At 38.1% G+C, this 26,931-nt stretch overlaps 2 protein-coding genes across 7 annotated transcripts in view; both read right to left on the reverse strand.

The window, feature by feature from the left end:
• Positions 1-225: 225 nt before the first annotated feature.
• PDK1 (pyruvate dehydrogenase kinase 1) lies at positions 226-14,329 on the reverse strand. Of its 2 annotated transcripts, none has more exons than XM_032692621.1 (11): positions 14,226-14,329; positions 9,820-9,961; positions 8,286-8,357; positions 7,582-7,766; positions 7,198-7,287; positions 6,830-6,907; positions 6,123-6,199; positions 5,336-5,434; positions 4,285-4,395; positions 3,037-3,150; positions 226-2,908 (listed from the first exon to the last, which is right to left on the reverse strand). In XM_032692621.1, the coding sequence occupies exons 2-11, from the start codon at positions 9,927-9,929 to the stop codon at positions 2,768-2,770; spliced, it is 1,077 nt and encodes a 358-aa protein (XP_032548512.1). In that variant the 5' UTR covers positions 9,930-9,961; positions 14,226-14,329; the 3' UTR covers positions 226-2,767. The 2 variants fall into 2 exon arrangements, with proteins under 2 accessions (XP_032548512.1, XP_032548510.1); XM_032692619.1 differs by lacking the exon at positions 14,226-14,329 and adding an exon at positions 13,076-13,298.
• Positions 14,330-16,435: 2,106 nt separating this feature from the next.
• Positions 16,436-26,931, reverse strand: part of ITGA6 (integrin subunit alpha 6) — a 135,884-nt gene continuing 125,388 nt past the window's right edge. For 4 of the 5 annotated variants that reach the window (XM_032692878.1, XM_032692877.1, XM_032692876.1 and 1 more), the window contains 11 exons: positions 25,998-26,187; positions 25,827-25,910; positions 25,538-25,617; positions 25,305-25,382; positions 25,105-25,207; positions 23,949-24,122; positions 22,794-22,892; positions 22,318-22,428; positions 22,136-22,234; positions 21,678-21,803; positions 16,436-18,501 (listed from right to left, as the gene is read on the reverse strand). In XM_032692878.1, the coding sequence (XP_032548769.1) occupies positions 18,361-18,501; positions 21,678-21,803; positions 22,136-22,234; positions 22,318-22,428; positions 22,794-22,892; positions 23,949-24,122; positions 25,105-25,207; positions 25,305-25,382; positions 25,538-25,617; positions 25,827-25,910; positions 25,998-26,187 (1,285 nt within the window). In that variant the 3' untranslated portion in view covers positions 16,436-18,360. Of the gene's footprint in view, positions 18,502-20,127; positions 20,258-21,677; positions 21,804-22,135; positions 22,235-22,317; positions 22,429-22,793; positions 22,893-23,948; positions 24,123-25,104; positions 25,208-25,304; positions 25,383-25,537; positions 25,618-25,826; positions 25,911-25,997; positions 26,188-26,931 lie in introns of all 5 variants that reach the window. The other variant, XM_032692875.1, reaches the window with a different exon arrangement.

Here is a 26,931-nt window from a genome sequence, read left to right on the forward strand (position 1 = left end):
GTTGCACCCTGTGAAGAGTTCTCCCATGAAGGAGACTAGTGGAAATAATGGTTTCAGAGCTGTTGTAGTTAAACAGGGGCCAGGGCAGGGATGATAAACTCACCTGGCACGTGAGCATAAGAACTTTGGTTATCACAGACCACCGCATTTAACATCTGTCAGATGTGGAACAAGAAGGCTGCGTGGAACGAGCTTAGTACCAAGCTACATAATCACCCAACAGAGTTTAATTTTTACAACAGTTTTAATGAATAAATGTAGTGATTCTTTCAAAAAAATTAACACAAACCAAGATTAATTTTACAGTGCACAACTGAGTCCATTTGCATACAAAACTATTCATCTCAGCATTTTGATAGCTGAGCTAGTATACTAATTTTCTACACTGATTCAGTTCAACTTAACCAATGTGCTAGCAATTACTTCAGTATAGTAATGGAAATACTAAACGTGAAAGTTGTCTTCTGAACTTCTGTTGAAACCAAAAGTTGTCAAAGACCATGCTTGTAAGTAGGGTTAAACATTGTAAACCAAAGTAGTACACATTTGTGTTTTCACCACAGTCATTTGGGGTGTCAGGTGAAGAGATAAATACAAATATAATTACACAGCAAGTTTCTAATAATAAGAATACAATTGGTAGTTAGTTGAGAGCTAACTCAGAGGCTTTATTTCAATAATATCTCAAATATTTAATAGACATTGTAGAAAACAGTTAGCTTTTCTTCAGAAACATCTCTTGCAGTTCTCAGCTATTACTCAAATCAGTTCAACTGAATTAATTAAAAGATTAATTAAAAGATATAAAACTTAGCATAAAAGCAAGACTACTCAGCTTCAAACCTGAGTTTTTAAAAGCACTTGCTGTAACTTTCAGCTTTAGTTTAGGAAATGCAGTAGCTGCAAGTGTCCCCTCCAGGCCCCATTTTACCCTGTGTGGCATTTCTCACGTACATCCTCTTGCAGGGCCAGAGAACAGCTCTAGATTCTCCTCACTTGTAGCCAAGCAGATTAAAAGGTGTGCCAGTCACCATCTCACATCCTTGTAAGAAAGAAAAGCAGGGGCCTCAAGATGCCCACAAGCTTGAGTGGAGCAGGTAACGCTACTGTTGTGGTGTCAATTAAGCTGGAATAGTCCTCCCTCAGACTGTGTATATAGAGCAGTCTGTAATTCACTCCAGGTAAAGTGCTCTACATTAGCTTGACCAGGGTATAAAACCATTTCATTGTTTTGCAGAACTCAGCTAGGGAGATAGCAGGTGGAAAGCTCCAATCTGGCTCAGCTACAACTAGAACAATTTCTGATGTACCAGCTATGCCCTTCATTTGCGGTCTCTCACCTTCTGCTCTGCACAGAGATAGTAAACTTGCAAAATTTAGGCTTATTCTTTCTGAGAGGGATTATGCATGTTTACTGCAGAACAAAAAAATCACAGAATTACATGCAGTTAATTAACTGAGAAAAGGATTAGTTCTCAGTAGCGTTAACTGCATCACTGTTAAAACATTCAGGAATTACAGGGATCGAGGTGCAACATTCATGTGTATGATTTGAACAAAGTTGGCACAGTAGGCATTAAAAAAGTTGAATCCTTTCTTAAAAGAAGGAGTTTGTACCTGAAATGTAATATTCAGTCCCCTCTCTATTTTCCCCAGTATGTTTTGACAGTTTGACTGATACACAGTCTGCTCACCATGTTTAAGTTTACAGTGTGACTTCCAGTTACTGCAAAAATGAGACCAGAAGCACATCACAAATACAAAGGTATTTTCAAAAACTGTTAATTCCACTGTTTTTTAAATACTCCTGAGAAGGTAGCTTATATTGTCAAAGTAATAGAGATGCCCTATGAAGGGCAAATTTAAAAAAATTTGTTTATTAAAATAGTTTCCTTTTACAGCTGTAACCTGACAATTTCAAGTCTGAGAACTTACAAGGGCTAGAATGTTGATGCTGCATTTTGGTAGGACCTACAGAAATACAGGCAAATGCAAGACAACACTGTACTGTACACAAGCCAGCATTAGTTGTTAATTCACAATAATCAGGGAAAGATAAGCTTTTCACATGTATTATATATTCACATTACAAAAAAAGAAATTCAACCGATGCCCCATACCTGAGATACATTATACCAGTAGTTGCAGCTAAAATTTTTTTATTATTTATTTTTTATCCCTACAGAGGTAAGCGTGACTTCTCTGGGTGAAAAAACCCTTGATGTAGGCAAGGTGTGCTGGCAACATATCTTACTTTGCAAAATTAGGCTTCAGCATGCTGAAGATAAAAGAATAGCAAATGCCATACAGGTGCAAGTGTATGGCAATAAGCTCCTCAATATTTCTTACACGAGTTTCTCATTAATCTGTAATACTGTATAATGGAAAAATGCTCCAGTGAGCTTTTTCAATAGTTTTTCCATTAAAACAATTTTGTAATTATATGAATTAATACCAGATGTGCTAGAGATTGCACTGATCCCTGTAAAACCCAAAATACTGCTCCCTTGACTTAGCTCTTAAAGTAGCCAAAACCAGAAAATGAAACAAATTGTGACGTTCTTAAAATTTAAAAGTATGTACAAGTTTGGTAGTTTTGGTGGTTGTTGGTTTTTTAATTTCAGAAAAGACTATTACACTACACCTTCTATTACTCCACTTAAAATTACTTTCACATATCAAACTTGGTCACCATCTTGGTATAAATCAGGTCTTTTAAATTGCCTTTACAGACAAACCTACTTCTTATGAGCTGCCAAGGAAAAAGCTACATACTGCGAAAAGTGGTCATGTCCTTTGGCTCACTGCTTGGCACACACCAATCATCTGCTTCATGGTTTGCTTTATAATGCTTCCAGGCTGCTTTGTTATACACAGGGAGTCTTTCAATTGATTCTGTTGATAAGGCCTGTAAGGAGAGAAGACTGTAACTGATGATTCTTTTTAACTGAAGTTATAGTAACAGAACAAGGAGTTCCATTAGCAGTTTAGATTACAGTTGCTGATAAATGTAAATGGTAAAGTGTTACATCATACCTTGATGTAAATAACTGCATCTGTACCATAGCCCTCTAAGGAATAGAGTTTGAGGTCTCCTTGGAAGTACTGTGCATACAGACGTGATATGGGTAAGCCATAACCAAATCCAGCCTGATCCAGGAAAAAAGGTATATTTCTATTAATTGCATCCATCAGTGGTGTTTTCTGCTTTAACTTAACAGGTAAACAGACAAACTAAGCATGATGTTTGACAGTAAGAGGAGTTTATATGCTAATTATTATGGCCCCTCAGAACTATTATACACCCCAAAACCAGAAGAATGCATGGATGATTGTGATTATGAGAAAACTGTTTTATTCCTTTGTCAGGCAGGGCTGGTAGTTAACATTTCCTGTATCGTCGGAGCTTTTTGAAGAAGAGATACCATTAGAGAAAACTGTACTGTGTCTGTCTTATGTCTCATGGAGCTACTAATCTTAAGAACACCGAGGACTTAAGTCAGATACATTTCATCAGCAGTATATATAAAAAAGGTTCAAGACAAAATGGCTCTGAATTTGTAGCTTATACTAAAATTCTGTCAAGCCCTGACTGCAGTAGCAGGACATAGCCCTGAACCATTGGGCATAATTTTTTTTCACTTACTAAATTTTAGAGGTGATCTCTCAATGAGCATACACAACACTTCTCTGTAAAGATCTAGTGTTTAATGAGTTGCAGACTCATCTATGTGCAGAACACTGATCACTGATGCAATGTGGGAGAATAAATACAGGAAAGCTGTTCAGAGATTCTGACTGGGAGCTCAGGCTTTATTTCTTGTGCATCTATTACATTCACATGAGACCAAAGTAAATTCTTCATATGGCCTGTCACATCTGTGCTCCTTCATCCTTGCTGGGAGATGGTACAATTGACCTCACAGTACAAATGAACTATGGCCTTGACCCAAAGTCATTGCTATAATTATTTTTCCGTTCATTCAGTGGCTACAAAAAGAATTCAGTGTTCTGTCCTCATTACAGTACGTGCAGTATAGCTAAGTGTTCTGCTTGAGGTAGCTGATCTTTAGATGTACTAGAGAAAAATAGAATCTTGAATAATTTTTAGTATTTTATGCAATTTTCCAGTTATTTTCAGAAAAATACTCAAATTAAGCTATAACATTCAAACGGCAATACTCAATGTATCTATAAAATCAATACTTCATAGCTTTGGCTAAATGGTTTCTTTTGTGACCATTAAACACAGCCAAGATGCCAAGATATGAAAGATTTGCATACCAAAGGTGTAGCTCGTGAAGTCTCAACACGAGGACGTGGTGCTGTTGAATACATGTAGTTGAACAGTCTGTCAATTTTCCTCATAGGAACACCACCACCACGATCACTCATCTGGAACAAGAAGGAGCATGTAGTGTTATGTCCCTGAATACAATTTTATAAAAGACAGCTTTTCTCAAACAATAAAAAACCTGAGAAAGTTCAGGTAAAACATAATATGAAGTTGTCCCTGTTAAGTTACAGGTCTTCTTTAATTCTCATCTCCAGCAATGACCAGAGAGAGATTAATTCCTCCCTTTCATCCCTTATCCAAACCACTAAATAAAATACTACTGTAAGCATCATTCATATTCTCCTGGAAGCAACAATATTCTACTTAAATTGTGCATGGCTTTTATCTTTTGTCTGAGGTCAGTATCTATACCTTTTACAAAATACCAGGTTCTCTGTATTTTTAGTCTTTAACTAAACTGTAGTAAAAGAACTCCTTTGATTTACTCATTCAGTAACAGGTTTTAGTAAACTATATTTAACTGGCAGTATTCCTGAGGAATAAAGACCTATGAAAAACCCAATGCTTGCAGTTGGTATTTGAAATCCAACATGGATGTTGTACAGAAAAAGAAGAAACTGCAAACTGTACTTAAGGAGGTTTGATTTGTGTGGAATATACAATATTTTTTTCTTTGGTTTTCAGTTGTTTCACACCTGTATAGCTCTGTCATTGTCACTTAAAAAATGCTTATGTTAAAATTGTATAAAGATGCTCCTTCATTTTTAATCATGGTTGCTTACAAGGTAGGCAGAACATGGCATGACAAAAGCACAGGATGGTATTGCAGAGCCTTCAGTGTGACTGTGCAACCTCGCCACGAACTTCCTACTGATGCAGTGTGTGAAATGCCATAATGGTCTTTTTACTTACATACATAACCACATTCCATCTACTGACGGAACCAGATCACCGGCTAAAGTTAGTAATATGCTGCCTATGGCAGGGAAAAAAACCCTGATCAAAATAACCTTCAAAGTAATAAAAAAAAGTGGGTACCTTCACAGTTAAATCCTCATTTCCCAACGTGACGTGTACGTGAATTGCAGGATAAATGCATCGATCAGCATTATGTTCCATGGTGGCTCTCATTGCATTCTGCAATTTTCAAGTACAACTTAAATCCTAATTCACTTTGCATATTACCTTAAAACATCATTTTAGGAGTTATTTTTATCACCTATTTTCAGAAGCAGAAAAAAATGTATATTGGTTTAGAATCGGTTTTTTAATATTTTTGGTTTATTCAGTATCAGTATTTATATAGTTTATTAGAATACACAGACTTCAAATATTTACTTTTTTTAAAGGAAACATCTGAATAGTTAAACTTACAGAGTTTTTGTTGTAGAATTCTTTATAATGCACAGTACATGCAATATGACACAAAGATCAAGAAAAGTCTAGGACTGAACTGCTTGAGGAAAGCTCTGGAGGACCTATTACACATTTTACCAGATTCTAAGATATCCCCAAAATTGTGTATCTTACTCTCACTTGCTTTATTAAGTAATATCTTCATATATTTTAAGATTTTAAGTACTGTCTGTTCAGAAGGTGTCAGATGTATTCAGTGGCTAGGCAAAGGGAGATACATCTTCCAAAGCTGTTCATTTTCTATTCAATTACTGTTTGTCTAAATAGTACAATTTAGTAATGTTCCTGCAAATAGCACAAGGTTCCTGCAAATAACACTGCTATCTAGAATTGATTCAAAAGGTAAAACCAATACAATCTCAGTAAACAAAGATGTACAAAAGACTTGCGTAATGATAAGTGCACAGACCTTGAAAAGTTCAAAAACCATGTGATAGAGGTGTGATGGCACATACACCACTTGCATGGGCTGTCCTGGTGATTTAGCTGGAGAAAAGAGAGTCTAAATAATTAAATAGCAAATGAGGTATCTTTTGTTCGTTCTCTCAGTAGTTCAAAATGTGAATCTGTATTGCTGAATTTTCAAAAGAAGGAAAATTTTAACAAATCTTTTGAAAAATTGATGTTAATCAAAAGTCACACTCAAGATTTTCAAATGCTGTTTGCTGCTTTAGAAATTAATCTTAAAACCACTTTGGCATCACTGATCAGGGCACATCATAGTTGCTTTCTATAACCCTTGAGGAGGTTATAATGAAGATGGAATGGAATGCTTAGTATAAATCTTTTAAGTGTCACAAGAAATGCAGAGAGGGTGAGATGCAGTAGTGTAGGTGAAGACATACAAGAAATCTTAGAGAGGGAAGGAGGCTGCTAAAATTTGTTACATCAACAGCTGTAGTGTCAAACACTTTTCTACTGATTTCAGTTTTCCAATTAAAGGGAGGAATGGGGAAAGCCTTCTGCCAGATTTTTAAAAACCCAAACTATTTACAACAGGAGATCCAAGGGAACACATTAACTATACGAAAGGCAGGAGGAGGACATTCCACCACCAGCTACTTTAGAAGAAGCCATCATGATGTTCAGGAGGATGCCTCGTCCGCATTCACTTACCGTTCAGTTCTTCGAGGATAAGTTCTGGAGAGCTCATGTAATATAAATCACAAAGTCTCTTGGCACTTTCATAGCCATCTATAATAAAAACAGAGGAAGTTACATTTCCCCTTCCCACTTTTTTTTTTCCTTTACAGTTTGCCAAAAACAAAAATTGCAAGTACTGTGCACTGTCAGGGAGATTTTGTATTTTCTCACAGCAGTTGGGTTTATAGGATAAAGATACAAATTGTATTACACTTTAAATAAAACTTCTACTCCAGGTAGAAAAGAACTAAGCAGTATATGAGTATCAGGATGTATATTTGCTCTTAGTACAGAGATTCATGTAAGTTTTCAGGATTCTAGTTCTTATCTGCTGAATTTACCTCTAATAACTTCAACAACATTGCAGTTAGGATCGATGCTTCCAATGTGTTTTGGATGAGCTGGATTAATTTTCCCACCAAACAGTAAAGCTGCCAAAAAAGAAAATATTATTTAATACCCAGTATAATTTTATAATTTTAGTTTACATCTTCAGCTATGCTAAATAAAAATTGTATAGGCAATCTATATTTCCAGTCTTCACCATACTTGAAAGATTACTATTAATAAATATTTTAGGAGTTGAATTGAGTTTATAAATAGCAAGGCAAATAGTGTACTCATAAGTAGCATTTAAGTACATACTAAGCACTTCAAAAATTAAAGGAAGATACACTTGACATAGTAGAGGTATCATTTCCCCTCCTTTCAGCACTGGCACTTACAGTGCTGGTTAAGGAGCATTCTGATTGAAATGCGACTCATGTAGAAACGGTCTAAAAAATACTGCACATTCTGTGAGGTCACTGGATCAATGCCAAAGCTTTCCTTGTATTCTATTACTCCTTGAGCCATCGTAGGAATTACATCATTGTGCCGATTCCGGATTTTTATCACGGTATCTGTGAAACTAAAATTAATACATTGTTAATATTTCACTTTCAAGGGAATTTAATACTCTGGCAAACAGAGTACCTGCCTACAAAAATGAAGACTCCTACATACAGAAATATCACAGGTCTGCCTATTGCAGTAAGAAGACAGGTCAGACTTTACAGCGTATTTCAGCGGACTAGCATTAAAACAATTCAATCATTTTGACTATGTATAAAATTTATTTATTTATTATCTTGATTACTGCCACAAGAAAGAAAAAAGTGTGCCACTGTTTTCATGCAGAACACCCCATGTCTCTCAAATGGCAGTTATGGTCAGCCAACACTGACCAAAGCCTCTCTACAGAACGACATGATGTTAAAGTGTTTTGTTTCCTGTTTTCCTGTACCCTCCTTTTAGGGACATTTAGGGGGTGACATTACTGCAATTCTTATGTAAAGATTTGAGATATTTTTCTTAACCTACTGGTTTCTTGCCAGTTCTTCCATATAATATTAACAAAATATTAACATACGTGACAGCAAATCCTTACCTGTGAATAGCCCCTGAATCCTCTGAGCTTTTGTCCTTAAAGTCAAGGATCTCCTGAAGACTTTGGACATACCTTTCAATGAAAGAAAAAGGACAAAGACCAATTCTAATATGCCTCCCCAGATCTCTTTGGTTAGCAATTTGTGGTTGTCCAAGGTTGCTTGTCATAGTACCTGTCCCCCATGAATTTTGTTAGATTCTTTTGAATCTATTCATGACGTTTCTTCCAAAATTTCCAGAGCAATGAACTCCACAGTTTAATTAGAATGCATAAAGGATCATCTTTGTATTTTAAACCCAGTGGGTGATCACTTATTTGCAGCCCCAGCAAGTTCCTGTTATTAGAAAAATCTTTCCAGCTTATTCATGAATTAAGTATTTCTGCCATCTCTTTCCTTAGATGCATATTTTTCAAGCTGAAGAATTCTATTTGGTTTCTCCTCACGTAAAAATTGTTCCAACCCTCTGATTATCCCTCTTGGTCTTTTCTGTTTAGGATATGCTAAAACAGCATACAATTCAGAGGAATAAAGGGCTAACACAGTCGTACCATTGTATTCCTCCCCATTTGTTACTTAGTTCCTAACACAATTTTCCTTCTTGCCCATCAACTGACATATTCGGAAAAATACTCCCAGTAGCATCAAAATTCCTTTTTCCATTGTAAGCAAGCAATTATACAGGGAGAGGAGAGTCCTCCCTGTGTTCTACCACCTTGCATTTGTCCAAGTAGAATTCATTTCCCATTTGATCAATGCCATTTACTATCATGAGAATATAAGCTTAAGAGCCTTCCTCTTCATTGATAGCTCTTTTTATATTCAGTCATCCAATCAATCCTACTTATTCACTGGCAGGTTTTCTGTCTCTTAACTTTAAAAGCCTTTCCAGATATCTTTGTGCCTTTAGCTGTTGCCAAGCAATCTCTTTGTTTTGCTTTCATCTTAACAAGTTTATATTTATGTGTAAGTTCCTTATCTGAAAGTAAATGTTACTTTTCAAAGAATATCTTTTTTACTTTAATAGTTTCATATTCTTTCTATTGTTTTGTGTTTTGGCTTTGGGAGCTTCCTATTGCTTTCTTCATATTTTCTACATCTTTACTATCAATATGCAATACCCTGTCTTGTAAATGGTTTCTAGTATGTTTTTGCAAGCATGTTTTGCAGGCCTTAGCCTGCTTCTGTTGGTTTCTTCAACTAGCCTCTTCATTTTTATGTAAGTCCCCTATTAAACATTGTTCTGGTGGATTTTTGTTTTTTTAAAAAAAAAATTAAAATGTTTTGAATTCTCACACATGAGTGTCTGCAATACTCAATGATTTTTAATTCCCTCATGGGCTCTCTAATTGCTGCTAAAGAGTTTTTTCCAAGTCTGTAAATTTAGTTTCTGATCAAAATCACATTGGATATTTAGTATCTCACTTTACATAAGGGATGTTCATGTAACAAGCCCATGAACTGTTCTTTCAGTAGAAAAGAATGAGTTCCTCCAACTGCGTATATGCAGAAGGTATGAAATGTCACTGTTCTTACCAGCTCTGAACCAGTTGAACTGAAGGTGTTCTCAGGAGGTTGTCTGGAAGCAGACTTATTTCCTTCATTATGTTTGCCAATCTCACAGGCAGCTCTTGTCGCAGAAACATAAATGAAGTCTTTTCACAAGCATTTTCAGATCCTAAGACCAAAATAAATATATGACATCAGAATAAAGTCAACACTTACGGCAGAAAACTACACAATGTCTTACTTTCTTGCATAAGAGGCCCGTGGCTTGGTTTCAAACTTGACTCAGCCAGGCTGGTCAGGCAATGTTTCTTTCATGGCAGCAGCCCATTTGTATTTCAAAATGTGCCTCATATTGTAACCTACCAGCCCTGTTCGTGTAAGGAGAATCTTCAGTGTACAAAGCAATAGCTGCAGACCCAAACTATTCAACTTTAAATGCAGCTTCTATCCATGTATATTGTTCATTTTATTTGCAGCAAGCATTGACTCTACCCACCACTGATCAAACAGTATGTCATTCTGAGCATGTTGGAGAGGCAAATGAAACCAGCACAGGAAATTATTTATGGGAAGGGTGCTTGAGAAAGTATCATGGTCCCATACACCCTGCTTTTGATCACTGATCTTACTGAATTACCATAAGACATATTGGAACACTTTCAGAAAATAAATTCTGTAATACTGATCTCATTTTCAACTAAATCTGTTGTAGTTTAAGTCCATTGTTTTACAGGAACAGAAGACAGATGAATGAATTCACATGAATACCAAGAAAGAAATGAAAGTAGGACAGCTACTGTGCTTATCTATTTGCATAGTAGTTTTTCCATATATTTACTTTTAAATTTCTTTACATTTTTAAAAGGTAGAAGCTTCTGATAAGAGACCTGCCCTTCGTTAAAGACAGATGTCATCTGTGTGGGTGGCAACTAAACGTGGTTATTAAAATCAAGACCTGAATTTACTCCCACAAAGCTTGTTTTCCTAGGCGAGACAGGACAGTGCACCATGGGGAAGAGGCTAAGAAACACTGTACATCACTCTCACCCAGACTTCTGTCTGGACTTCACCAGTGTCATGTAAACAGCACCTGAACTTACTAAACTGCTCATCTTCTGCACTGAAGTACATACCTCACCCTGGTGTTTTACGACAGGTGTCTCCTAAAAATTAACTCTGGTGTACTGCTCAGTTCACTTTTTCCATCTGGCAATGGGGAGTTGGGGAAGAAAATTAAAGGAAGGGACGTGGAAAAAAAAAAAAAAAAGGAAGCTGGGAGTGTCTTAAACAGGAAAACTCTTCACCAAATTGAAATGGAGTACCTTACTTTAAAGCATCCAGACTCGGATACGTCATAAACTACACTGATGAAAGAATGTCAGTTAACGTAATGAAAAAGAAATTCCTCCCTAGTGGCACTTACCAGTATTATTTGTTGTCTACATCTGACCTCTGCCCAGAAACCTTTCATTCTCCCTAGTCAGATTGCATTTCAGGCATGACTCTTACTGGCCTTTCCCTTTTCTTGGGTAAAATTCCACAAACAAGTCAGACTGAAGGTATTAGAACATAAATATAATCTTTAAATGCATCATATACCCAGCAAATTACATTCCACAAAATAGTTTTTGTATCTGGAGGTTGCCTTTTTGCAATCCTGGGTCAAATATGGAAGGCAGTTTAGGGCAGGATTTTGTTGAATGGGCAAATGACTCTTTCCCTGTGCAGCTACAGTCTATCTAGGCAAAGAATGGATAAGACTCCTACAGAAATACTGTGGGCTTATAAATCAAGATATGACTGATGTATATGAGCCAGACCTAAATTTGCTTATGGAATATTTAATTTTTTTAAGTTAGCATTACCAGATTTATTTCCTCTTTGAATGCTCTCCCTAGAGTGAAACAAAAAAATCCCCAATGAAAACATCATCAGATTATAATGGCTACAGAATGTCTTAAAGACTGTCTCAGTCTTGCACTCTACTCTTTTTTTTTTCTTTGTTATTAATTTTTCACTATCTGCGATTAAATCCTTAAGCAAAGGAGAGGGAAAAAAATTAAACATTTTCAAAATTATTTTTACCTTATGTTCAGGTAACTAACAGTCCTTTGACACAAGGGAATAGTGTGCCTTGAAAATAAACACTGATTTTAGGGTAAGCATTACTTTATCAGTATTTAGTGGTAAAATAATGCAGGTCAGAGCAAACTCTGAATTACAAGATTCTTTGCTTAAAAGTATGGTAGTAACAGAACATCGGGTGGGGTTCCTGTATGAATCCGGAGTTTAAATGTTGGATACATTTCACTGCCACAAATGAAACGTTGAATAGACAGATGAAGTGACAGCGCACAGTTAAGAGAAAGTTTTCTTTGTAAGTCTTCCTACTTACACAAAGTCTGGGGCTCTATGACTAGTTCTCAGTTATGTTTTACTTACAAAAAAGTAAAAAGCAATGCAAATATTAACTAGTTAAATGCTTATATGCAACACTTATGTAAGCATGTGCACCAGAGTGCCTTGGATACAGAAAGGCACTTTACAGTGAGACTTACACAACCTTTCCCTGTGTGGTCTTTACTCTGAAGCAGAACAGAACAATGCTGTGATCCCTTTTGTTTCCAAGCACACAGTCAAACCTGGAAGCATTATGAGTGGTTTTAGTGAAGAATATAAGACCGAGTATCCTGTTACTGATTTGCTCATTTTCAGCGCTAGATTCCGAATCCTCCAGGATGGCTCTTGGTCTCTGCATCCTGCTCCTTCTAAACCAGCAAATTTTGGGTAAGGTGTTTCTGTAGGGCACAGACATATGACCCAGAAGTGATGACTGTTCCAGCCCCTCGGTGCCGTCTGAGGTTAAGCGTTTCCTGTGTTTGGAATATACCTTAAAAGGTCGCACGCTGCCAGCTTGCAGAAAGCTTAACCAGCCTCACCTGAGTCACTGCTCTGACACTACCAGGTGTCACAGCTGTCCCCACCCTCTGCCCTGCAGGTTCTGCAGGAAAACGCCCAACTACTCTGGTGGTGCCAAAAACTGGAGTTTTCAGCTGAATTTCCACTTTGTCACACTTCCAGTCTACGGGAAGGCGCCAACTGGGCTCCCTTGTCCCAGAAGGAAGCAGGGCCTTTTTGTGCCAGAGAGCGCAGCGCTAACACGAGATAAGCAACAGCGGGCAGCGCCGACGGGGTGGAGGGTCGCGGCCGGAGCCGCCCCGCTCCTCACAGGCACCTGCAGGAGCAGGGGCAGCGGTGGGAGTGCGGCCCGGCAGGGACTCACCGAAGTCCAGAAACTGCTTCATGGAGAGCGGCGAGGGGGAGAAGCGGGAATAGAAATCCACCTGCTGCGGGATGGTGCCCGGGGCGGCCCCGCGCAGCAGAGCGCGCAGCAGCCTCATGGCGCGGCTCCGTCCGCTCAGCTCAGCTCAGACCGGCCCAGCACAGCCGCCATTTCCCGCCACGCCGCTCCCCCGGCCCCAGTCCCTGCCCAGGCCGCCTCCGCCGCGCCGCCAGGAGGAGGTGCCCGAGGGGGAGGTGGGCGGAGGAGAGGGCGGTTCTGAGGGAGCGGGGCGGGGGCGCCCGGAGCAGCCCGGCAGCCCCTGAGGTGTCTGGACGACCCGCCGGGAGAAGGCGACGCTCGCTTCCCGGAGGGGCCCCGCCGCGGTACAGGGGCGCTGCGGGGCGGGTGCCGCCGCCTGCCCGGCGAAGGGCTGCGGGGCTTCGCTGGTGGGGGCGGTGGGTGCGGGGGCCCAGGCACGGGGCTGCCTGCGGGCTCAGCCGTGCGCTGCTCGGCGCGGGACGGGGCGGGGACGGGGCTCCCGGGGGGCGGCGGGAGGGCAGAGCCTCACCTGAGGGAGTCGGTCTTCTTAATAGCGCACCCTTTGCTCAGCTGCGGGATGGGCTGGGATTTGTTTCAGTTATCAGGGAAAAAAAGAATTTAAAAAAAATACAGAGGAAAAAATAGGGCTTCTGCCTTTACAGGTAGACTCCCGATCTGTCAACAACGAGCACCATATGCATCTATTGGTTAAAAATCACTTTGACCATAGATCACATTAAATCACTTTAGTGGCTGTTAGGATGCTAATGCAACATGTGAGGTACCAAACAGTGTATTTAATAGTTTATTGTCCTGCTCTGGTAGAAATATCTAGAATATGAACCAAAAAAAGCAGTTAAGAGTGATTATAAGCATTTCTGATAAACTTAGATGTTAAGGAAGTTTTGACACTAGGGTCTCATCTCCAACAGATAGGTTTATTGGCACAGATCAATTTTGATATCTGGTAGCTTGGTACCTCAGAAGAGGGACCCCAACAAAGAAATTCCTGGGAGTGATGCACTTCTCAGCTCTGTACTGTTAACTGTTGAACTCCTCCACTTCAAGAAACGAAGCAATATCTTGCAAACATTTCTATTAATCAACTTACCGTGTTATTTCCAAAGTATTTGACTCTTCTGTCCCTTCTTCCCCTATCCCCTGATGACACTGAGATTGAGAGGTGAAATACTGTTTATTAGTGCCAAGGGGGTATATGTTGGTGTGCAATACTTAGGTAAGCAGAAGCAAGGACACCTCCTCTTGCAAAAACCTGCCTGTTTTCTATGATGAGGGAGGTATGGCCCTGAAAAGGTGCAGCTTGCAGACAACCATTTTGGAGAGCAAGAAAAGGAGGAAAGAGGTCTATCTTGCAGTATGGAAAATGCAAACTGCAGGTCCCCAGTCCATATACAGTGACCCTGTCACACCTTGGCTGTGTCTTGGGCTAAGGAGTTTCTGTTTTCTCACAGGGATCATGGTTAGGACTCAGCAAGGCTTATGAGGCTGTAAAAGGTGTATAGTATCTATGACTCCATAGCCTAGGAAGAGAAACATTTAACGGCATCTGAGGACCAGGATAAAAAACTGAAGCAACTGCTTACACAGTCCCTATGGGGAGATACACTGCTGCCATTCTTCCTGTGACACACAGGCTGTTGTCTGGCAGGCCAGCTGAAGCACGTCCAGCATGTCCACGGGCCTCTGCTGGCTCAGCATGCCAGCTACAGTTGCCTGGTTGTTTCATTACAGCTTGTTCTCCTGGGTTTTGCAAACCAACTGCTGCCACCTTTGCCTACTCTGTGCTGGGAGAAGTTATTTCAGCTGTTTGTAAATGAGCAGCTTTCTGGTTCTGTGTGGTCTGTTGATATTAGTTTAGACACAGTCCAGTCATGATGATTAGCATTGGAACGTGGGTGCTTTGAATGGGGACTGGTAGTTCAGTGCCACTTTCAAAAGTTTCCTTTCACTTTATGGGCTGATTCCTGATATTTGTGTCCACCCGAGTGCCCTGTTTCTCTCTTTTTCCATATATAACTTCTGCACAGGTCATCATTGAAACTGTGCTGTGGTGGTCCCTTGCATTGAAAGCTTCTCTCATAAGATGCATCTCCTGTGCTCTGACAGTTAAAGGTACACGAAGGTTTTGCTGTTTACCAACATCCCACTTATGTACCTTAGGGGTATATATGTAGTGTATCTATTTTTTATGTAGATACATACACACTGCACGCAAGCACACACTATGTATAGCAAATATAGTACATTAGGTTCTATAAGGGTACATATATACATACTGTACACATAAACTGTTATTAATAGTGCTGTACCACTGTATATATAGTATATACTATATATAGTACTATGCGTGTATGGTATATATCAGCATATATAAAGCCCAACATACTATATTAGTACTAAACCTTATGATCAACTACTTAACTGTTCTCCCAGTCCATATTTTGTCTTGTTGTAGAAAAATGTTTGTTGTGCTATGTGAATGAGAATACTTGTTTAATAAATGCAGGTTGAGTTCACATCTTGGACATGCCTCTGAAGGGTCTAGTGGCATCTTCTGGTTCTAGTCCTGGAAGTTTCCTGGCCACAACAAACACTGGCCTAGCACACATCCAGCTAACCCTTATCTTCAGGCTTTGTTGCATCAAAAGGCCTCTCAGCAAAGGCGAACAAAGGATCCTGTGAGGGCTGACATCTTAAAAACGGAGATAAACTACGTTTTCTCTGTTGGGTTTGGTGGTTTTTCCCCCTCTGTATTTTTGGCTTTTCTGTGGGTTTTTTTTGGTGGACTTGAAGCTGTACCCTGCAATTGTGTTACTCACTGTCAGTATCAATCTTTCACTGCTAAACAGAGATAGGTATATGAAGTCCTTGGCCAATTTTGGGGGATGTATCCCTCTCCCTCCCCTACTTACTCAAACACTCATCTGGCAGTATTTAGGAAAATTTTTAGGAGGCTGGTTGCATTGAAGGTCCCCTGGGCAGTGTGAGCGCAAGCACGGAGTGAGGAGAGGGCAGCTTGCCTTGCTGGGAGCTGACACTTGGAGCTCTGCCAGGCTCCAGGCTCTCCCTGACCCTGAGCAATGCTGGCAGCTGCAGCAAGTAGCAGAGAGCCTGCAAGCACGAGATTGTGTTATCTCCTGCAGCTCCTTGTCTGCCCCTCCGCGTGGGGCAGGAGCAGGAGCTATGGCAATATCGAGAATCGGAGAACTTGTTACTGTTTGTGGCTTTCAGCATATTCTACTGAACTCGGCTATGGCCACCTCAGTTAAGTATGATAAAATCACTATTACCAAGACAATGTTTAATTAAAAAAAATTTATTTCACACTTCTATACAAATATCCACAGGTCATTTCTAATCATGGAATGATGTAGCATTGTTAGCCAGTACAATGAAAGTTTGAGATAAAAGTATACCAGTGACATGACTTATTTTTCAAGAACTTTCACTTTAACACTGCTAAGACATTCATGTTCTTAGGCGAGGGCCAGAATCTGCTTTTAGATTCAGGGGTATTTGTTAAGCTTCTTAGCCCCTGATTAGCCTGGCTTCTGATGTTGCTGAGCCTTTCAGCAAATAAGCTAGAATTTTAAAAGCTCAAACACTGGGTAACATCAACATTCATATGCAAATGTTCATAAAATCAGTCATAACATATTGAGATTATTTAGTGTTAAGAAAGATGAGTGTAGTACATTAATTGTAACTTTTTAGGTGACCACACCTTCGTACTAATGTTCAAAGTTAGTAGTAAAAATAAGACACTTGACAACTGCCCTCCTAGCAGGTTTTTACCCTATGAGGGGAAAAAGTACCAAGAGGTTTTTGCATAGTTCAACTTACGAGCAATTAAATGCATACTTTTTGAGCAGAATTTTGTTTCACACGGAATAAACAGTTTTGAACTAAATCTTTGTTCTTAAATAGTACCAACACTTTAAAACATGGGTAAAAAAGTAAACTCTTTAAATAATTTTATCACTTATGGTACAGTAACTAGATTACTGATGAACAACATCATGGTTCTGCTTTATCAACATTCAGGTATTCGAGATGATTCAGTAGTCTCAATGTGGATCAGCTCCAGATCCACACGGTTAAGGTACATGAGGCATCTACAGACTCCTTCAAGTGCTGTATAACAGTTGCAGTAGTCAATGCCTTTTGCCAAACAGGATGTCCTTATGAAGCTGGAAAGCTGTTTTGAGAGAACTCACTTTCTTACAGCAAGTATAAAACTCTATCTAAACCCCTACTTCTGCTTGGTGTCCAAATCCTTAAATAGTCTGCAATAATATACAAATCATGTTACAAGACCTGATGTTACAACACATAAACTTACAAGTATCAGGAAAAGAAAGGTCCCAAACACATTATTAGCATAAATATTTACATTTTTAGAAAGTATTGGCACCTTCAGTTACTTATTAAAATGCAGTGAAAGCCTCAGGTCTCATAATCTTAAGTTCAAAAACACAGTGGATTTGAAAATTCATTTAAGTCTTTGGCCTAACAGTTAGTCAAAGACAATGATTTATAACAAAAATAAATACAAAAATGACTAAAATATATATATACAAAAAGTACATCTAATATTCAAGCCTCTCTTTTTAAAAAAAAAAAACCTGTGTATATTTGTAGTGAGCAAGAATCACACAATCTGATCTTAAAAAAAAAAATTTAAAAAAATCAAGCAACATGACCCATTGCACATGTAATTTAAGATGATGCTTCTTGTTAAGCCCTAACTACTGCAGCAGGTAAAGGTTATGACTAAAGCAAACTTGCAGGTCTTCAGTTATACTTGAACAAAGTGTGTTAAGGCCACTGTGTGTTTGTAAAGCACTATGTATTGAGGGAACAATGGAGAACCTGTCTTGACGTTAATCGCCCGTTCCTTACATACCAGGAAGAAGGTCAGGATCACAGGAAAAGGTCTGCTATAGTGGTTTTGCATATTTTGCAGAAAAGACCCCAAATCAGCATAGTATTTTCTGAACTGTGGGTTAGATTTGAGGGGGGAAAGAGGCAGTCTGAAAATTAAATAATGCAAATAAAGTCTGTTGAAGCAATTTTAACTGTGCAAATAAAAGCCTCAGTATAAGTAGTAATATCTACAATCAAATGGTGAGTGTCCATAGTGTTCATAGGTCTAACTCCATCAGTATTCCATTAATGAAAACCTTAACCTCTATCTGAACTTTCTGGATGGAGAACATTTTTCCCTAAGAATAACTTTCATTTTCATTCCATTTTGTGAACCACTGTTTTGTCTCATCTTTGATCTGTCGCTCTTCTTTTCGAATTCTTACAGCGTGATAGCTGGGGACACTGTCTTCGTACCTGGAACGCTGGAAGAACCCACACTGGGGCAGAGGAGAAAAACAACAGTTTAGGTTTAAGTTGCTGCCAAAGTACTACAATCATAGAGGCACTAAATTCTTCCTTTGCACAAATACAAAGGTAAGAAAATTGAAAAGAAAAATATGTAAGCCAAAAACGTAGCATACGTAGCTGTAAAAATGTGAGGCAGCAGGTCTTACATTGGTTATTCCAGCAGCACTTGAAGACAAATGGCACAGTCTGGCCATATGGTGGTAATCTAATACCTTAAAAAGATTCCCTCCAGTACAAAGCTGTTCATTCATCTAATGAGAGCATTTACTGCTACACAATGAAGTAGGTACAGTTCAGGAAAGCTGCTTCTCCTGAATCAAAGGTAACTGTGTACTTCAGTGTCTTCCTGCATGGTGATGTGATTTACCCTTAAAAATCTACAAAAAGACTTCCAGAACCTTCAAGAAAAGTTACACTAGGGCCTTGTTTTTCAAAGCACCATCTCAGCTATAGTCATCTGAAGTAATTACACATATGCAGTATTAGAAACACAAGTCTTGCTTACTTTGCCATGGGAAATCACTCTAGATGAAATCCTGTACAGTTTATTTGTGCTCTGCAATTTCTTATCCAAAGCCACTGTAAAAACTGATTTTAAATATAGAGGAACAGATTGAAATTAATTTCCAAAACAAAATGGAGCTATGGCCACCATGTTACCAAGATCATGACTGGCAGACACTCAGCTGTACATGCTTACAGATCACTGAGGTAAGATTAGGGTTAAGAGACATTGAGCCATCCAGCTGCCATTAGGTACTGCTGGGGGTAAGAAAAGATTAAAGTGGCAAGGTCTTTTTGTTCATAGTGTTTAGAGTGCTGGGTTTTTTGATTTTGTTTGGTTGGTGGTTTGAGGGTTTTTTAGTATTAGAACTTACATGGAACTGAATTAAAAAAAAGTTATAGTGAGCATAGACCAAATCTTCAGCAATCTCATAGTTAAGATTTCATTAAACACTGTTTTGACGTAATTCATTAAGAATTCTTCCCCACCCCCTGATCCCAAGCATCACTTACTGATATAATGTACAAGCATGTGATATCTTGATTTGAATAAAGGTTTCTGGAAGCATAAAGCATCTAGTACCTTCAGCAAAGTGTGTTCCTAGAAAAGTGTACCTTAGAACTCAAGTAAAACAGATGTTTCCATGCAATAAATTCTCATTATGAAAACCCCTCTCATTACAAGCAATGTGGACCTTTTAGCATGCACTGAAGGTTAGTAAAGCAAGTGTATATATCATCCACGTTTATATATCTTTACATTTTAACTCTACAGTGTTGATTACCATCTTGCAAGCTTGAAGACTCACTTGTAGTGTTAAAACATAAATTTAAAAAAAAAAAGACTAAACCCCATTGCAAAAGAACAATATGTTTTCTAAAGAAATAAACAAGAAGTGTTTTAGACCAAGGTAAACACCTGTGTGTGTTCACATGCACCAAAGGCTGAAAATCTATCAATAGCATGAGCAAGCAAGTACAACAGTTTGAAATCCAAAAGTTAATAGAACATATGCAGAAAAAGCTTCACAGTTAGCCACCGCAACCATAGCATGTGCCACAGCTAAAAATTAAAAAATATCATCAGTTACCAATTACAGAAGTAGATCAATACTATGCATCAGAAGTAAGCCTCTCTTTATCAGATGGCTGAGCATGGATCTCAGCCTTGTGATATGTGGCATCGTAATGATCTTTCTTATTTCTCTTGAAGAAACCACACTACAAGGAAGCAAGGTATTTAGTCAATTTTTGTGGACTGGAAGATGTCAAACCTATTAAAACTAACTTTAATTAACTCTGTGAACTGTCTTCCTCTTATCCCTCCACAGGCCAACCAACAACAAAAAAAAATAACAAGAACTCGGCTATTTCTAGATCTGAGAACTTCTTGGACTAACTTGATCTATAAAGTAACAGAATCACACAAGTTATTAACAGAATAACCTGACAATATTATTTTAGAGGCATTTTGGTAAATTTGTAATAAATTGCTTGGATTTTTTTAAGAAAAGGTACAATAAAGTATGTCCAAGAAGCCTAGAAAGCTGTTTGTGGACCAGTGCACGGGACAGACAAGAACGAAGGGTAGAACAAAACCAATTACTGCTTTGACCTGTTCAACACAAGCTTTTATCTTAAACCAATTATGTATCTGTCTTTGCAGTATAATGTTTGTCCTTCATAATACAGCACAGTGTTGGTCATCAAAAGCAGCATTTTATACTGTGTGTGCGTGTAAAAAATGCTTGTATTTTCATGTGAAGTAAAACACCAGTAGTTATAACCTAACAGCTTACCTAAAGTATTAATTCATCAGGAACATATGCAGGAGCAGCTGGGCATTTATTAGAAAATAAGGAAGTCATAACTATCCTGTGAGAAGTAACCTGCAGCAAATAGTAGTTCCTCAGTAAAGCTAATTGCTGCAGTTTTGCCAGAAAAAAGTGACAGAATAGTCTTCTTCACCTCTTCTTCCTTAATAACCTTCTAAAATAATCCCATAACAGCAAATACTAACTGTCCACCCTGTAAAAACTAAGAATAAAAGCTGTTCTGTTATACTTGGGACTACAAATAGTTGGCATTTTTACAAAGGTCATTAGAAAAATAGGTACTTGGTTTTTTCTTTCTCAAATTGTTAACCTTTTGCTATACCTACTTATTTACTCCTCCTAAGATTTTTTAAAAGCCCATACTACAGAAATTCACCAGCACAGTTGGCTGTGTATTATTACTGTACCTTTTGGTTATTTTTATCTACTATCAGTTTAATGGTATTTCTAATGTTATGAGAACATAGCCCTGCTAAAGCATTTGTAAACAGCTCACATGAAGTTTTACACCTAACTGCAGAGGCTCATTAGCTGTATCCAGCTATGGTCTCTGAACATTTGTCTTGAGTTTTGCCCAGAGCTCAAAATACTTCCTTTTGAGGATGTGAAAACAGAAAAATTACTTAAGTCTGTCCATATAACCGTTTTCATTCCAAATGCTGCAAAATTGAGAAACTAATAATGTATAGTTTGAGCAGTTTTGCCCTATTTTGAGTCCCAAATACTTAATCATTTGCTTAATTAGTTTGCTATCTTGTCAGTTATAGAGCAGGAAATAAAAAATAGCCAGATGAATAAAAACTCACCTTCCACAGCAAGAATACCAACAGTGCAAGCATCAGTATTCCAGCAAGAATTGCCACTGCAATGATCCACCAAGGTACTCCTGTATAAAGGGCTACTGGTTTTGCAGGAAAGACAGTAACACGCACCTAAAGGACAGAAAATACAGGAAGATGGAAAGAGCATTTCTGAAAATCCACGTGTAATTATAAAGCTCCAACGTATACAGTCTTATCTCTTCTCTAACAAGATGTCTTCTACAAAATGTTTTTGAAGAAGAAGACCTACTGGTATCATTTCAATATGGTAGTGAATTTTCCCAACCCAATTAAAAGGTAAAAATTATTAGTAATTCAAAACTCAGTTAAAAAGTTAGACTTTAAGCGAGTTTTGTTTTAAATTTGTTTGTTTCCTGGTCTTTTGAGATAAGCTGGAACCATCACAACCATAATATGTGATTAGCACTAAACACTGAACCTACCTGAGCAACTTCATTTGTGAGTTTAACATTCTTAGCTGCAGCAGGAACACTGATGGAAGCCCTAACAAGAACGTCCAGGTAATTCATTTTGGAGAAGTCCTGTTATAAAACAAAATATGGGTATCAGGCACAGAACAGGAAAGAACCCTGACCTTTCAAAAATTGCAGGTAAGAAGACTTACCTCTAAGAAAGTGCTGTTCCACAGTCTGGAACGCAGCACAATAGATGCCTTGCTGTCTAAACCCTTCAAGGGACATTTTATGTCCACACACCGTGCATTTACATTGCAGTCCTGCAATTACAAATTTCTACATGTAAATAAGATCACGTTCTCACAGACTGTTTAAACCTCACCCCAAGATTAAAAATTGGATTATATGCATCATACTTACGTGCAAGAACCAGCATCCGTTTGTACTAACAGCAATAGAAAAATACCATGAAGATACTATTACCTGTTTATTTTAATGTAGATAACAATGCAAATATTCTTTCCTAGTTCTCTCTCAGCAGCAGATAATCTAAATAGTCAAATTTTAAAAGCATTGGTACTTGGATGTAAGATAAAAACAAGACAGATAAATTCTTTCACCCTGACAAACTCAAAAAAGCCCTCTTAAGAGTGCAGGGGGACATATCTGACCCAAGACTACATACCAAGATTTTGTGTTTTCTTTCTGCGAATAAAGGAAACGCTTGGCTGTCCGAGATCTGCTTCTCTGCAACCTCACGCTTCCTTCTTGAGTTATGGGATTCCTAAAAGAGGGGGAAAAAAAAAAAAAGTAAAAACTAGTTTATCATAAGAATCTTTTCATTCTGACCCCATACAACCAGTGAAACTAGAGTTCAGTGAGTGTTTTCTTCTTCCAAAATCAGCACAGGTGACATCATTATATATCCCTATTTACCTGCATTTATGGCTAATAGTAGAGTCGGGACAGCTACTAAAATCTGAGATTACCTAAAGAAAGGCCAACTGACTATTTTCTTTAATAAGGCAAGGGGAGGTTTAGATTTATAAATCCTTCAATGCTATCTCCATTTTTGTTCTAGATAAGGGGTATTAATGGTACTACGCTAAAAGAATAAGGTGGTGCTGAGGCTGACAGATGCAGGGTTTTTTGAACTGTATAGTAATTACACTCAGTAAATATTATATTAATTAATATAGTGATCTGACAAGAATGGATTTATGTACATGCAGTTTTAATGGTGGAAAATAAAACTCCTCCCATGTGATCTTAAAATTATATGAAAAAAAGAAAAAAGGCTTAGGTTTTAGGAAAAAGATCTTGCTAGACAGGCACAATGCAGGCCTATAAAAATTGCTTGAGAAATTCTTTTTATTATATTTGTTGTAAATAAGCAAATTTAAGTGCAAGCCCTTTGTCTTTAAAAAATTACAAAGAATTCCCCCAGGCTGGGGAGATGTTTACAGTTATTTATTGTTTTCTGAGTAAGAACTCTTTTTTTTTATTATTATTATTGAAGAGATTTCAATAATGCTGATGAAATTGGTTAGAGCAATCAGCAGTTTCATCTGTGTAAGAGCATATGCCAGGAGAGCCCATTGCAAAAACAGTCACACCAACACAGCATCTATCCTTTAGCATATTAGCCTCATTAGCTGTTATGAAGCCTCCTAATAAGCTTAATCTTTGATATATTGTTTATGTATTGTACTTGTGAGCTTCTTTAGATAAAACAATAAATCCTTCTGGAGCAAGCTCTGATATGCCCTACTATCACATGCTGTGGTGTGCTTTCATGTTGTACCAATTCACAAACAGAAGACAGGGTAACATAACATACCACAAAATGCAGACTGTTGATTTCATTCTCAGGTTGACAGGAGACTTTTTCCAAGCCTTTGGAGTCTATTTTCATCAAATAAAGCAGCCATTTGCCATTATTAACTTCCTTAGGCCACTGGATGTCCAGGGAAGCAGTGCCAAATGTTTTCAGTGGTCTGCCCAAGTTAGTTACCTATTAAAACAAACGTTCTTTAAACTGTGAAACACTTTTTAAAGGGATTTTTTTCTTGAAAACATTATTGACTCAGCCAAGCTTTAAGCATGCAGCCAGCTGGAAATTTAGATCAGATGAAAGGCAGTCAAAGCACTACAAAGACAAAGCATATACTAAAAGTAGCACACTTGGATAGCAAGTAAATACAGGACTTAAGAATTAAAGAATTAAAACTCCCTAACATAAACATTTAGTTGTTGATTTTTAGAAATCTATTCTCATGTGAAATGACAACTCCAATTTAGAGTTAACAAATCATGCACTTACATAACTGAGGCAAACTGCAAGTTATGAGGAACTCTGACACACAGAGATAAACAGCTCTTGCTCTGATAAGTATGAAAGTTGTTTCCCAACCTCTTTTTTTTTTGCCTAGTGTTACTATTCATGATAGCAAGTTCTAAATCAGATATTCTAAACCCTGCTACTGTAATACATGCATGCAGGTACAGAAGGAAATAAAGGACTGATGGAGATGGACTTTAATTTTTCTCTTAGTCTTCTCCTTGATTTATATTTGGCAGAAAACGAAACCAGTGGAATAGACCCACACACTCGGAGGGGTTCTTGCAGTGTCTCCATGTGCCAGCTCAGCCCTGCAGGCAGCATGTGCCCATAACTCACTGCCTGTGGGCACCAGCCAATGCCTGGGCAGGCCACAGGCAGGTTCTGCTCTAACTTTTGTTCCATACCTGCAGGAGGTTTATGCCCTTCAACTGAATGTGCATGAAGTGCTCCACAAAAAAAAAAAAAAAGTGTACAGACACTCAGGTCACTTCCTCAAAATATGACCATAAAATATCAAAGCCTAAAGAAAGTCAGGAATTTGGTACAAAGAAAGCCAATTCAAATATATCAACTTTTCCAAGTATTCATACGCATAAAATGATAAGCTGTGCATTTGATTAAAAGCAGCTGTTGACATTATCTAAATACTCACTCGGAATTCATACTCTATGAGGCTTCCAATGTTATCTTCAGATTTCATACCACTCTCACCAACGATGTTACCTCCAAAATATACCTGAGAAGGCTTAGCAATTCTGTTCAGGTGGGGGTGGGGAAGGAAAACAGATTTATATGAGTCTGCAGCAGAACTGTCCCCAGATCCCCCCCATTTGTTATGCTATCAACACTTACCCGGTGAGCGATAAAAGCAATTCAATAACCACTTTAGCACTGGCTGTAATTGGAGTCAAATTAACTTGAGTGCTTGTTCTACAATGAAAAGGAAACAATGGTGTTTATTTTACAAATGTAATGGTTTTCACTTTACTATTAAATTACTTTTGTGAAAGGAACAAATGAATTCAAAATGTTTATGACTGTATATAAAAACATAGCACATGTGCACGAACACCAAGAAGACTTACGTTTCCAGCTTCAGGTTAATGTCCAAATCTGTTGTATCAACGTTAACTTTAGTGGTACTTAAGATCAGATAAAAAGTTACCTAGACAAGAAAGAATATAATGAAATATATAAACATTTTGTAAATGTTTATATGCAATGTAAATATGCAATACTGTAAAAATGCACCATCAAGTTCTAGAGTTAAAAAGACAGGTACAAATCAAATTTTCAGTTACAGCACACAGAAACTTTGGACAACCGCAGTCAGAAATGAGATTTTACAACTTGAGTAAAATAGTTGCAACTTACATTGGAATTTCTCTTAAAAGGGTTTCCAAGTTCACACTCTGCTTGAGAACCATTTTGGTTAGCACCACACGTTAGCTGTTTTTCCTGATTGAACAGAATACATTTATCAGTATTAAAATTACCTGAAAATATTTAAAAATTTTTAACATATTTTCTCTTAAAAATACTTACAGGATAACCCCTCATCTCCCTGAATGCAGAGTACGTCAGACTGTCTGGAAAAGTTGCAATTAGTTTAGCTTCATATGCATCTTCACCATCTTCTTGTGGATTTTTTAGATTAGATGGATTGTTTGTCACTGTTATTTCCAGGGCAATATCTTTCTGATCTTTCAGAACAAGCACTGGCACGTTGTTTTCCCTACAGAAACAAGAGTATGCAGGGTTGTGTGCTTTAGGAAAACAAATGCGTATGAAAGTTTGCTTCTTCTCATGGTTTAGAATTTCCTGTATTAGCAAGAATTACTGTAAGGCTATAAACACATGAACAGCCTTTTTTTTCCCCCAGATCAGTATTTCATCTCTGAAAGTGGCCAGCAGTTAACAGGACAGAACAGACTGATAAATCCCTCAAGTAATCAAGTTTATAGTATTTCTGAACCAGCACTTCCATCTGATTCACGTTCACTAGTGATGAATTTTCTCCAAATCAATCTACTGATCTGCTTTTTTCTTGTAAAGTGCACGATTTTGGCTTCTGAGTCAGGGTGTGGCCCTCACTGCTAAAGGTGACTGACTGTTGACAGTGACTAAACACACCTCCTTCTGTTGGTTTTACCCCTTTTCTAATTTCACTGGCCTTCCAGGGAGGAGGGATGCAGCGGGGATGTTTGTGACAGTGAAATGGTTACTCTGTTTATTTCTCTGTAACTGCTTGTCTTGGGCTACTAGACTATACTATATTGAGTTGTCATACTCACAATAAATTTTATCTACAAAACAGTTAACAGTGTCACACAGTAAACTACTGCAAGGCTGGTTTAGAATCTCATTTCTCCAGGTGTCAAAATTTTTTTTCTTTTAGCCCACACCTGCACACTTGTGGCCACTTTGTATCCATTTGACTCTGTACCACTTTTCTTCTCAAGCTCATCCTCTCTCCCCT

This window comes from Chiroxiphia lanceolata, chromosome 7 (genome assembly GCF_009829145.1).
Source record: "Chiroxiphia lanceolata isolate bChiLan1 chromosome 7, bChiLan1.pri, whole genome shotgun sequence".
NCBI classification, from domain to species: domain Eukaryota; kingdom Metazoa; phylum Chordata; class Aves; order Passeriformes; family Pipridae; genus Chiroxiphia; species Chiroxiphia lanceolata.